The 13,993-nt window shown below is 41.8% G+C and overlaps 1 protein-coding gene across 5 annotated transcripts in view; it reads left to right on the plus strand.

Annotated features, from left to right (window-relative positions):
• The window catches only part of LOC137383839 (protein phosphatase 1 regulatory subunit 12A-like), a 333,936-nt gene that overhangs the window by 239,294 nt on the left and 80,649 nt on the right, over positions 1–13,993 (plus strand). The window contains exon 19 of one of the 5 annotated variants that reach the window (XM_068057121.1): positions 11,792–11,839. The exons of the other annotated variants lie outside the window; for them this stretch is intronic. Within the exon in view, the coding sequence (XP_067913222.1) occupies positions 11,792–11,794 (3 nt within the window). The 3' untranslated portion in view covers positions 11,795–11,839. Of the gene's footprint in view, positions 1–11,791; positions 11,840–13,993 lie in introns of those variants that run through there. 5 annotated transcript variants of the gene reach the window in all.

The following is a 13,993-nucleotide window of genomic DNA, read 5'->3' on the forward strand; positions in this document are numbered from 1 at the left end:
GGTCTTGTGAGGAAAACCAGCCTTTCTGGGAAACTACCTGACTTGCAGCAACAAGAACAAGCCTTTAGAGTCATAGAGTCGTACAGCATAGGAACAGGCCCTTCGGTCCACCACATGCACGCTGGCCATAATGCCTATCGATACTAATCCCACCTGCCTGCATTAATTCCATATCCCTCTATGCCTTGCTCATTCAACTACCTGTCCAGATGCCTCTTAAATGTCGCTACTGTTCCTGCCTCCACCACCACCTCAGGCAGCTCATTCCAGATACCCATTATTCTTTGTGTGAAAAATTTACCCCTTTGATCACCTTTAAACCTCCTCCCTCTCACCTTAAATCTGTACCCTCTAGTTTTAGTCACCCCTGCCATGGGAAACAGACTCTGGCTATCTACCCTATCTATGCCTCTCATAATTTTATATACCTCTATCATGTCCCCTCTAAGCCTCCTTCGCTCCAGGGAAAACAGACCCAGCCTATCCAATCTCTCTTTATAACTCAAGCCCTCCAAACCAGGCAACATCCTTGTGAATCTTTTCTGCACCCTCTCTAGCTTAATCACATCTTTTCTGTAGTGCGGCGACCAGAACTGCACATAGTACTCCAGTGCTTTCTGGGAAACCACCTGACTTCCAGCTCAATAAACAACAGAGAACTTTGGACACCTGGGGAAGTTGTTTACTAAGAAGTGACAGGTCAAGATGGATGGAGGTCAAAAGGTTGACCTGTTGGTTTTGCTTTTGAATTGTTTTGAGTTGGGGTTGAACTGTATAAAAGGGAAAGGACTTCTAAGGAGAGAAAAGACCACAACCCAGCTCAGCTTTCCAGCACCTCTCTAAAAGACCCTGAGAAGTCCACTGCATAAACTTATCTCATCTCCTGTCTTTGAAGAAAAGCCTGCTAAATTAATTCTCAATGCCACCTGAAAAGAACTGCTCCAGAAAAGATCCCAGTGACCCATTTACATGTGCTCGGAGGCCAGTCTGTGTGCCAGTTTTGCACACAACATATCGTATCTGCTGTTTCTTCACAAGAATGAGCAAGTATTCAGTCCAATTGTTGTCTGTAACAGAGTTCTAAAAACAAAAATCCCTTTATTTTTCCAGTTAACTGGTGTATGCGTGAGTGTGAGAGGCTAAGGTAAAAAGGGAACTTTAATATTTCAATCTGTGTGTTTATGCTTTACTTCATTACTGGTTAAGTCTTGTTTTATAATCTGACAATTTTGTGGTTTATTAAAGAAACTTGGTTGGTGTGTTTTATTCTGGGATTGAAAATAGAGTCAATGATTGACTGTATCGGTAAGTGGGGAAAAATTTAAATATAGGTTGTCACCCCTGGAGAAGTAGAATTAGAATAAACACTGCACTCTTCCCGCCTCGATTATAACAGTACTTAGCAGAAGCTCCTGTCTGCCTTCTCTGCTTCACTTTTTCTTCCTTGTAGCACAATTTAAGTTTATCCACATATTCAATTCTAACTACTTAAAGAACTGTGGGGGTGGGGGATACTGCCACACATCAGTCAGGTTTTTTTTCAAAGATATGTGCACAGCACCAATATTACTGACAGTTTTTTTTAAATGTTTAATGACCACAACAGTCTATTAAGCATCACGACCTCAACTAATGTTATGTGCCAACCTCTCTGTTCTGACCCCAAACTCCCTCCTGAGAACTGACCAGCAATTACCTCTGTGCTTGTTTCAGCAAATGCTATTCTAACTTTTCACTTTGTTTAAATACCCCACTTACCTTCTCACACTGGAGGAGTCATCATCAAGGAAACAGTTTGTTCCTTACAGTGATTAAGAGCAACTGGTGAAAGAGTGAATGCACAGCATCCCAGTCAAAATTTTCGCCTCTACATTGGGCGCCGTGGCTCATATCCTTGCTGAAGCAATCAGTCAATGCACTGTCAGTAAAGTATCAGTAAAATAGCAGAACTGGATCTCACCAATTGGGATTGAAGACCATTTATATGGCATCCATGACTTTGGTAAATAACTATTTCCTCCCAGTTGATCATATTTTATTTTGGAAGCAGAGACATCTCAATCTCCAACCATATGCCAACTGAGCAAAATTCTGGGACTCTCCACTCACTGTCTTTATTTTATTCTGTTCCATAAAGCCATGTTCTGCACTGAAAAATACTTGAGAGGTTGGCAGCGGGCACTGTATTTAAACCCCCCCACGCCCCATAAGCAGCATTCCGACTTCACACTGCCCTCTCCTTCCCCCAACCCCTCAAACTATGAAATCTTTCTTGGCCAACATGGGATACAAGTCACCCCACAGAACTCACTACTCCACCCCCACCCCCAATGAGCAATGTACTAACTTACTGCTTCTCTCTCCCTTTTCCTATTTTCCCCATTGCTCTATTCCACACAGATCTGCCCATTGCCCTTTCTCACCAGAGAACAGTGATTTCCCTTGCGACCATGCCTTTGGTAATGAAAGGAGATTTAGAAATCCAAAGAGAAAGGTTGAGGCATCGGAACAGTGTTGTGGGTAAAGCCAAGAAGAATGGGACAGAGAGTTTAACAAAAATTGTACATCAGCGGATCGGGTCATTACAGGGAATAGAAGTCAAAAAAATTCAAATTAAAAGTTCTTTATCTGGCACGAAGCATCTGCAATAAGATAGATACACTTGTGGCACAAATAGAGGTAAATGATTTAGATCTGATTGCCATTACAGAGACATGGTTACAAAGTGGTCAAGTGTGGAAATAAATATTCCAGGGTACACAATATTTTGGAAAGACAGACAGAATGACAAAGGAGGAGGGGTAGCCCTGATAGTAAAGGATGACATAAGGGCATTAGTGAGAAAGGATCTGGCCTCAGAAGATCATGAAGTAAAATTAGTATGGGTGGAAATTAGGAATAGCAAGAATCAGAAAACACTGGTGGGAATGGTATATAGGCCCCCTAACAGTAGTTGTACCGTTGGGCAGAGTTTTAAACACAAAATTATTGGAGCTTGTAACAAAGGCAATGTAATTATTGTGGGGGATTTTTATCTTCATATCGACTGGGACAATGAAATTAGCAAGAGTCTAGAAGAGTTGGTAGAATGTTTTCGTGACAGTTTCTTGGAGCATTGCATTGTGGAATGAACTAGGGATAAAGCTATCTTAGATCTAGTATTGTTAAATGAAGCAGGGTTAATTAGTACTGTCATTGTAAAAGATCCACTGGGAAATAGTGATCATAATACCATTAAATTCCATGTTAAGTTTGAAAGTGACATGCTGCAATCACGAACAGGAATCTTGAACTTAAACAAAGCCAATTACATAGGTATGAGGGGAGAACTGGCTTAGGTTATTTGGGCAATAAGATGGAGTATAATGTAGAGAAGTGTGAAGTTATTCATTTTGGTTGTAAGAATAGAAAAGCAGAATATTTTTTAAAAGGTGTGAAACTTGTAAGTGTTGATGTTCAAGGAGACTTGGGTGTCCTTGTACAAGGAATGCAAAAAGTTAGCATGCAGGTAGAGCATGCAATTTAAGAAGGCAAATAGCATGTTGGCCTTATTGCAAGAGGATTAGAGTATAGGAATAGAGATGTCTTGCTACAATTGTACAGGATTTTGGTGAGACCATATCTGGAGTACTGTGTGCAGTTTTGGCCTCCACATTGAAGAAAAGATGTCCTTGCATTGGAGGCAATACAGTGAAGTTTCACTAGATTGGTCCCTGGGAATGAGAGACTGAGTAAATTGAGCCTATATTCTCAGGCGTTTAGAAGAATAAGAGGCGATCTCATTGAAACATACAAGATTCTGAAGGGGCTCGATAGGATAGATGCTGAGATAGTTTGTGCCAGTTGGGGAATCTAAGACATCGGGGCACAGTCTCAGGATAAGGAACTTATCACTTTGGACTAAGATGAGGAGAAATTACTTCACTCAAAGGGTTGTGAATATTTGGAACTTTCTTCCCCAGAGTGTTGTGGATGCTCCATTGTTGAATACATTTAAGGCTGAGATAGACAGATTTTTGGTGTCTCGAAATTGAGGGATATGGCGAGCGGGCAGGAAAGTGGAGCTGAATCCTTGATCAGCCACGATCGTATTGAATGGTGGAGCAGGCTCGATGGGCCACATGGTCTACTCCTGCTCCTATTTCTTGTGTTTCTGTGACTCTCCATGCGCAATACCATGCGAGAGCAACTGATAGCTACGTAGATATTAAATGTGTGGCAGATCAGTTAGCCTCTGAATGATAGGGTTACACTTGACATATTAACCTTTCAGATCCTGACCAACCTGTCATGCATCCAGTATTTATTTTGTACTTGGTGTCTGCTTGTTTTACCTTTTGATTTACCTTTATTACTTACTATAAAATAAAGTAGTCATTGAGTTTGTATGATGACCCAAAACTAAACCAAGTACTTCCTGGTTTATATTGGAGATCTAAAATTATAATTGTCAAAAGGACAATCATTGGTACATCATTGAAACATTGTTCAGCTATTGAGTTTAAAAAGAACACACCAGCAGATCTTTGACTTTGACACCAGTGATGGCAATTTCTTTAATTCAGACATGGTTGAAAGAGTTTCTAAAGATGTGTTGATTCATGGTATGTTCTACATCTGATGTATTCAAAAAGCATTATATACAATTAGTCATTTCAGTGACATTATCCAAAAGTATACACCAGTAGCTTTTTTGAAGTCTTATGGTAAATTAAGTTGTATCTTTTCTCTCAAATCAGTGCGATCCATATTCCAGCATCAGTCCATAACACCTAACACCAATATCATTGCTGCCCAGGGCAGGTGGCAGCATAGTGACAATATTACTAGACTAGTGATCCAGTGCAACAAAAACAAGAAATGCTGGAATCACTCAGCAGGTCTGGCAGCATCTGTGGAAAGAGAAGCAGAGTTCACGTTTCGGGTCAGTGACCCTTCTTCGGAACTCCGAAGAAGTGATCCAGTGGACTGGACATGGCGACTACGACAGCTGGAGGATTTTAAATTCAATTAATTAATACATCTGGAATAAAAAGTTAGTCTCAGTATTGATCAAAAACCTATCTGTTTCACTCATGTCCTTCAGGGAAGGATGTGACTCCAGACCCACAGCAATGACTCTTAACTTACTCTGAAATGGCCGAGCAAGCCACTCAGTTGTACCAAACCGCTGCAGAAATGTTAAATAACAATAAAACCAGATGGACCACCTGGCATCAATCCAGGCATTGGAAACAGCAAAAGACGTCTAACTTGATTGAATTTTTTGAGGCGGTGACTAGATGTGTAGATGAGGGTAAAGCAGTTGATGTAGCCTACATGGACTTCAGTAAGGCTTTTGATAAGGTCCCGCATGAGAGATTGGTTAAGAAGGTAAGAGCCCATGGGATCCAGGGCAATTTGGCAAAGTGGATCCAAAATTGCCTTAGTGGCAGGAGGCAGAGGGTGATGGTCGAGGGGGTTGTTTTTGTGAGTGGAAGCCTGTGACCGGTGGTGTACTGCAGGGATCGGTGCTGGGACCCTTGCTGATTGTAGTGTACATTAATGATTTCGACGTGAATATAGGAGATATGATAAGTAAGTTCGCAGATGACATGAAAATTGGTGGTGTAAATAGTGAGGAGGAAAGTCTTAGATTACAGGGCGATCTAGATAGGCTGGTAAGATGGGCAGAACAGTAGCAAATGGAATTTAATCCTGAGAAGTGTGAGGTGATGCATTTTGGGAGGACTAACAAGACAAAAGGAATATACAATGGATGGTAGGACGCTAGGAAATACAGAAGGTCAGAGGGATCTTGGTGTACTTGTCCATAGATCACTGAAGGCAGCAGCACAGGTTGATAAGGTGGTTTGGAAGGCATATAGGATACTTGCCTTTATTAGCCGAGGCATAGAATATAAGAACAGGGAGGTTATGATGGAGCTGGATAAAATGCTAGTTAGGCCACAGCTGGAGTACTGTGTACAGTTCTGGGCACTACACTATAGGAAGGATGTGATTGCACTGGAGAGGGTGCAGAGGAGATTCACCAGGAAGTTGCCTGGGCTGGAGCATTTCAGCTATGAAGAGAGACTGAAAAGGCTAGGGTTGTTTTCCTTGGAGCAGAGAAGGCTGAGGAGAGACATGATTAAGGTATACAAAATTATGAGGGGCATTGATGGGTTAGATAGGAAGAAACTTTTTCCCTTAGCGGAGGTAAGGAGCAGGAGGTTTAGGAGGGGATTTGAGGAAATATTTTTTTCACCCAGAGGGTGGTTGGGATCTGGAACGCACTGCCTGAAGAGGTGGTAGAGGCAGGGACCCTCACAACATTTAAGACGTATTTAGATGAGCACTTGAAACGCCACAGCATACAAGGCTTTGGGCCAAGTGCTGGAAAATGGGATTAGAATAGTTAGGTGCTTGATGGCAGGCACTGAAACGATGGGCCGAAGGGCCTGTTTCTGTGCTGTATAACTCTGACTCTCACTGCCCAGTCAGCCATGCAGAGTCCTCCTCGCTAACATCTGGGGACTTATGCTAAAATTAGGATAGCTGTCCCGTAGACTGTTCAAGTAACAGCCTGACAGTCATACTCACACAGTCATACCATACACCCAATGTCCTAGACTCCTCTATCACCATCCCTGGGTATGTCCTGTCCCAACGTCAGGGTAGACCCACCAGAGTTGGCGTGGTACAGTGATATACAGTCAGGAAGGAGTGTCCCTGGGAGTTGTAAACATTGATTCTGGGCCTCATGAAGTCTCGTGGCATCAGGTCAAAGGTAGGCAAGGAAACCTTTAGCTGATTACTACCTATCATCCTCCTTCAGCTGATGACTCAGTTGTATTCTATGTTGAACACCACTCTGAAGAAGCACTGAGTGTAGCAAGGACACAATGTATTCTGGGTGGGGGATGGTGTAGGTGGTGGCTTCAGTGTACATTACCAAGAGGCTGCATGAACATGCCCATCGTCAATGATGGCAGAGTCCCAGCATGTCAGTTCAAAAGACAAGACTGAAGCATTTACAACCACCTTCAGGCAGAAGTGCTGGGTGGATGATCCATCTTGACCTCCTTCTGTGATCCCTAGCAACACAGATGCCAGTCTTCAGACAATTCGATTTCCTCCATGTGATGTCCAGAAATGTCTGAAGGCACTGGATACAGCAAAGGCTATGGGTCCTCACAACATCCCAGCTGTAATACTGAAGACTTGTGCTCCAGCACTAGCTGTGCTCCTAGTTAAGCTGTTCCGGTACATCTACAGAACTAGAATCTACTGGGCAAATGTGGAAAATTGCCCAGGTATTTCCTGTCCACAAAAAGCAGGACAAATCCAATCCGGCCAATGACCACCCCATCAGTCTACTCTCAGTCATCAGTAAAGTGATGGAAAGTATCATTGACAGTGCTATCAAGTGACACCTACTCACCAGTAACCTGCTCACCGATGCTCAGTTTGGGTTCTGCCAGGTGAACTCATCTCCAGACCTCATTACAGCCTTGGTCCATACGCAGATGATAAAGTTGAATTCCAGATGTGAAGTGGGAGTGATGACATCAGGGCAGCATTTGACTGAGTGTGGCATCAAGGAGCCTTAATATTGCAGTCAGTGGGAATTTGTAAGGGGGAGGGGGGGGCGGTGGTGGAGACACTCTACTGGTTGTAATCATACCTAGCACAAAGGACGATGGTTGTGGTTGTTGGAGGCCAATCGTCTCAGCCGTAGGCCATCACTGCAGGAGATCCTCAGTGTCTTGTCCTAGGCCCAACCATCTTCATTCATTACCTTCCGTCCAACATAAGTTCAGAAATGGGGATGTTTGCTGATTGCACAGTGTTCAGAACCATTCACAACTCCTCAGATACTGAAGCAGTCCATGCCTGTATGTAGCAAGACCTGGGCAACATGCAGGCTTGGGATGATCAGTGGCAAGTAACATTTGCGACACACAATTGCCAGGCAATAAGTATCTCCAAGAGTGAATCTAGCCACCTCCCTTTGATGTTTAATGGCATTATCATTGCTGAATCCCCCACCATCAACATCCTGGGCATCACATTGATCAGAAACTTAACTGGACCAGCCATATAAATACTCTGGCAGGTCAGACTTGAAATTCTGGAACGAGTAACTCACCTCTTGACTCCCCAAAGCCTGTCTACCATCTACAGGCACAAGTAAGGAGTGTGATGGAATACTTTCCATTTGCCTAGATGAGTGTAGCTCCAAAAACACTCAAGAAACTCCATGCCATCCAGGACAAATCAGCCCACTTCTGAGTTCTGATGAAAGGTCACTGACCTGAAACGTTAGCTCTGTTTCTCTCTCCACAAATGCTGCCAGGCTTGCTGAGTATTTCTAGCACTTGCTGTTTTTATTTCAGATTTCCAGCATCTGCAGTATTTTGCTTTTGTTATAATCAAATCAGCCCACTTGATTGGCAACCCATCTACCATCTTAAGCATTTACTCCCTCCACCACTGGTACACAGTAGAAGCAGTGTATACCAGCTACAAATGCACTGTAGCAACTTGCCAAGCCTCCTTTAACAACATCTTCCAAAACCACAGCCTCTACCACCTAGAAGAACAAGAGCAGCAAGTTCTTCAAGTCACACAACATCCTGACTTGGAACTATATCACCATTCCTTCACTGTTGCTGGTTCAAAATACTTGAACTCCCTCCACAGTGGGTGTACCTACACCACATGGCCTGTAGCAGTTCAAGAAGGAGGCTCACCACCACCACGTTCTCGGACAATTAGGCGTGGTAATAAATGCTGGCGATACCAACGCCTTTCACATCCCACTCATGAATAAGAAAAAAAGCAATTCACTACTGTTGCATATGCTAGCACGGGTTTGAGATGTCTCCACATATAGCGCTTCGTGCATGTGCAGCTTACACTAAAGTGACAAAACTTCCGCTGATACAAGATAAATTATACAGGCTAATGCACGAGTGAAAGCATCCTAGGATGAAGGCCTTCTCGGGTCTGCAAATGCGACCCAACCCGAGCCAGACAGAACGGCATCTGAGCCCGACCTGGCCAGAGTCCATTTTTTTTCCCACGCCCGACCCGACCCAACCATCAGTTAACCTACCTTCCGTTTTTCCCTAACTGCACAAGCTTAAAATAATTGTTGCAAAACCACCTTTCAAGTCCAAAAGGTAATGTAACGTTAAAGTCACTTAACTGAGCGTGTCCGACCCGAGCCCGACACGTCGTCGGGTCCCGTCTGGTTCGGGTCGGGTAGCAGGCCTTTATCCTAGGATAGAAATGGGTGTCATAACTGTTGGAGCCTAATCAGGATTTGCAGAAGCTTGTGTCACAGTGTGACTGATGAGAGGCTGCGATATAGTCAGTCCTCCTTGTTTAAATACTCATATCTGTCATGACTCTGTCTTTAAACAGTCATCATTTCAGGAATTAAAATAGATGGGGAGCATCGGTACAAAATACTTCGACCTTAAAATGGAACTCTAATCGTTTTTAGTGGCTAAACTCAATTGTCAGATTTTATCAAAGGGGCATATTGGTGCTCATGCCAATGATTGACCAGTCTGATGCTCTCAAAGTAAGCTATGAAGGCATTCTCAAGATCAAGAAAGAACATTGCCCTGATTTATCATCTGACCTGACTTGCAGTAGCAATGACTTGTGTACTTGGCCATTGAAATACAAGTAGTATATGCTAACTGTAAAAAGTCTGTAATGTATAGGTTCAATGGAAGAATGTAGACTCTGTACTGCATTATTTAACTAAATATTGGGTGGTATGCATGTTGAACTCTGAGTTATGTAGGTAAATTGAGGGGGGTAGTGGTGGAAATGGTGAAATAGAAATGCCAGAAACCATCAACTAGGATTGAACTTTCCTTTCTAAGGTTGCGAAATAGGATTTTGTTTGAGGCACACAAAACCGTCTCTTCAGAACCCACAAGGACTCTTGAGATGAAAAATCCTAAGGCACCTTGAAGTATTGATGGTTCTTCGGGTTGTTGCAATGTGTATTGGATGCCGTGGAAGACCACAGAGCAATTAGAAAGGAAGAAGTGGAATTCTGCGCTTATGAGGAATGTGCAGTAGTGTGGCTTTAATCATGTTGGCTGAGGAGAAACCCAGTTAACTTTGATTTCTTACATTTTCGTAAGACTTTCAGCCGAGTACCTAATGGAATTCTCATGAAGGTGCTGCAAGTACATTGCCGTATCTTGGATTTTACCCAGTATGTTTTCCAGCTTCAAGGTCCATGAAAGTGAATTAAGACTCACTGAGCCTTCCTCTCCATACTAAACAGGCAGGAGATAGTCCCAGCATCAACCATCTTTTTGTTCCCATGATCGGCGATGTGTTGGTCGTCATTGTAAGGGTGAGAATTAGAGTCATGGAGGCATAGAAGAAGACCATTCAGCCCATTGAGTCAATACTGGCTCTCCACGGCACAGTCCAGTCAGTCCTGCCCCCCCACCAATGTCTGTTCTGAATATTTTGTTCCTTTCAGTGTTATTAGAAGATTAGTGTGCTTTTTAAAATTCATTCTAAGCATGTGGCATCACCAAGTTGTCGTTCTTGCCTATCCTTAGCAACCAATAGCAGTTTGTTAGGCGACTTCATGGGGCAGTTAAGAATCAACCACGTTGTTGTGAGACTCGAGTCAATATAGGCCAGACTAGATGAAGGCAGCAGGTTTCCTTCCCTAAAGGACATCGGTGTCGCCATTGGATTTTTTAATGACAATCCAAAGCTTTGTGATCAGTTTTATTTCATAATCACCATCTTGAGCAATGGGCTATGCGGTGGGACAGCATGCAATTGGGGGCATTCACCACTGATTTGGCTCTGCATGACCCAAGAGAGGATGTTGAACTTACTAATTTGCAGGTGCAGGCATATGTAACCATTGTTTATCGGTTGTTCATTCATATTGGTAAATTAGGTTCTGGTGGATCCCATTTTCAGCTTGATCCCAAAGCAGGGAAGTTTCTGATATATAAGATGTGCTCAAACAGTTCTCCGTTATAGTTCAGAACTACTAGGCATGCAACAGAGCCAAACAAATCTGTTCGCTTTGACTTCCTACATCACAGTTGCACAAGTTTGTGAAGAGGAAAAGAAGCAACCACAATTTTGTAAGTCATAAGCTGCTGGGTAAATGCAATCCAGATTTGATTTGCAGTTCTTGATATTTACTTGAATGTATGTGTGCTGTTCTTCAATTATTTGATTCTGAAATGGTTAAATACCTGTTTTAAGATTATTCTGAGCAGATAAAGCAATTGAAGTAATGAGATGTATAGGAATGCTGCATAAATTATAGGTCAATTTCAAGAGTATGAATAGAATAAAGTAATATTTATTACCTCATGCCTAATGCATTGTCAGACAGCACGTGTTGCTGAGGCCAATTAGAGTTGTTCCCTAGGTGGCCTGCTAGTTTAGCAATGGTATTTATGCTAGATTTTCAGTGTGGTGTTTCCTGAAAAGTTATCAGCAACTCAGAACTGCAGGTTTTATCTATCTATGTATCACATCATGAAACATATCGAAAGGTGATTGGTCAGAGAAGATTCACCACATTGTCTGTAATACTTTTCTAATATGTAGCTCTTGTAAATTGAAGTAGAGATTTTAATCAGAGGATATAACTTTCAGGTGCTCCAGATCCTTTAATGATTTATGCCTAAAAAGCTTGAAACCTAGTGTTTAGCTGAGAAATGATAAATGCATAGAAATGTTCTACAGCCTCTGTTTCTATTTTGGTTTTCATTTCCTATTGTTTTGATTGTGACAGTAATTTGAGGCCCACATATTTGAACTCCTGAATACAAGACTTCTGAGAGGGTGGAGCTTTCACTCCGTAAAAGGTTTGCAAATAGATTTAACACTGGAATTGTAAGAACCTCTGCTTCCTGATTGATTGTGTCCTGTACAAATAAAGACCTTGCATGCTCTGTCATTTGTTGACAGACATCTGTTTTCAGGTTTATTATCTAGATTCACCATGCTTATGGAAATTTCAAGAACCTTTTTATATCCTACTACTTTATAAGCACTGAAAGTATACAATTTAAACAAAATCTTGAACTTTGTGTTCAGTTTTTGCTGACAATGATTCATGACCATTCCACTGCAACTAAACATTGTTTTCTTGAGGACAAGTTTTGTTTGCAGCTTGGGCATTGCCACTTGGTGGGGGAAGGAAGAAACTTCTTGCATATTAAAGCTATTTCAACATCACAAATAGCTTTATTATTGCAGCATCCCTAGCCCATTGAAGTAAATATGATTTACACCAATTTTAAACAGTTTACCTTCATTTCACATAGTATACCCTTCCTCCCTGCGGTTCTCTCTTCCTTTTTCTTTTTAAATGTTTTATTTTTTCCCAATAGCCTGCATAATGGCACCATTCACTCGCTTTTTTTTAAAGTTTAAACAACTAATTTCCACCTCATCAATACTGGATAACAGCATCCTGCTGAAATCTTCCTCAACCTGGAGTCAGTAGTACCAAATTCTAACCGAATCCAGCAGTCACTCCACCTCTTGTGTTTATTGTTTAAAGTGATCATGGACTAAGCATAGATGAAAGGGGCTCCAAAATTGACACAAATTGAGGGATTCATTGCCAAAAATTTCAATGGTTAGTTTTTCAAGCACCGGTGGCCTTTTTTGAAAGTTAACCAGAACAACCTTTTAACAAATTCATGACCATTAATTAGAAACAGATCCACAAACAAATTATTGCTGGCTTCCACAATGAACTTTGTTGAGATGATTTTGCCCAGACATTTTGAGAGTTATGAGAAATGACCTTAGTTGGATAGAGTAAAATGTTAAGCTGTCAGTCAATCATTTTGTAACCTGGTGGTTTTCCACTTCTGCCGGCTCCAATCACAAACCACCATAATCTGCTTCTGTGTTATCTGATCAAATAAGAGAGAGACAAAACAAAATGTATTCAGCACAACTCAGCCCTTTAGACAGTTTCTGTAAACTGTAGCCATGCCCCTGCCTCTCCTCATAGAGCTTTCATTTTTAAAGTAAAACTTAACAAAATTGTTCAGATGCACCAATTATATTAATGTTTTGATTTGTTTAAAATACTGAACTTCTCCCAAGTTAAGTGTTATGGCTGTCTTTTATTTTTCCTGAAAGTCAAACATATTAATTCGGAGCCAATCTAAGGTTGGTTTTATCTGATCTACTCTTTACATTTTTCCAGCAAAATATTAGAACAGGTTTCTATTACATCTATAACTATTTTATTTGCTTTTAATTGCTTCATATGTGATCTCTGTCAGTGGGCTCATAGCATAATATAGGATTTCAAGCCAGCATTATTACATTCCTTGAATCTACTTCATTAGTGTGTACCTGTAGTGCCTTTTTTAAAACAACTGCTGTGAACTGTGTTTGCATAAAACAGTCTTGGCTTTTCACTTAACACTTCGATTTTAAACTAGGATTTTAAACTGTGGTTAGCACCACAGCCTCACAGCTCCAGCGACCCGGGTTCAATTCTGGGTACTGCCTGTGTGGAGTTCTCCCTGTGTCTGCGTGGGTTTCCTCCGGGTGCTCCGGTTTCCTCCCACATGCCAAAGACTTGCAGGTTGATAGGTAAATTGGCCATTAGCAATTGCCCCTAGTATAGGTAGGTGGTAGGGAAATATAGGGACAGATGGGGATGTGGTAGGAATATGGAATTAGTGTAGGATTAGTATAAATGGGTGGTTGATGGTCGGCACAGACTCCGTGGGCCGAAGGGCCTGTTTCAGTGCTGTATCTCTAAACTAAACTAAGACTACTGTCAGACCCAGGAGTCCATAGGTGAAAATGCTGTGAATTATTAGGAATGTGTGGCAAATTGTACACATTCAGTATTCTTCTGTAGCTCTTAGCCACAATTTGTGTGCAGCACCTCTGTTTAGGTTCACAGTGAATACATGCTGGAAATGCCTTTATTTTTCATCAGTTTTTTTTTTGTCCTGTC

This window comes from Heterodontus francisci, chromosome 25, assembly GCF_036365525.1.
Source record: "Heterodontus francisci isolate sHetFra1 chromosome 25, sHetFra1.hap1, whole genome shotgun sequence".
Lineage (NCBI taxonomy): Eukaryota > Metazoa > Chordata > Chondrichthyes > Heterodontiformes > Heterodontidae > Heterodontus > Heterodontus francisci.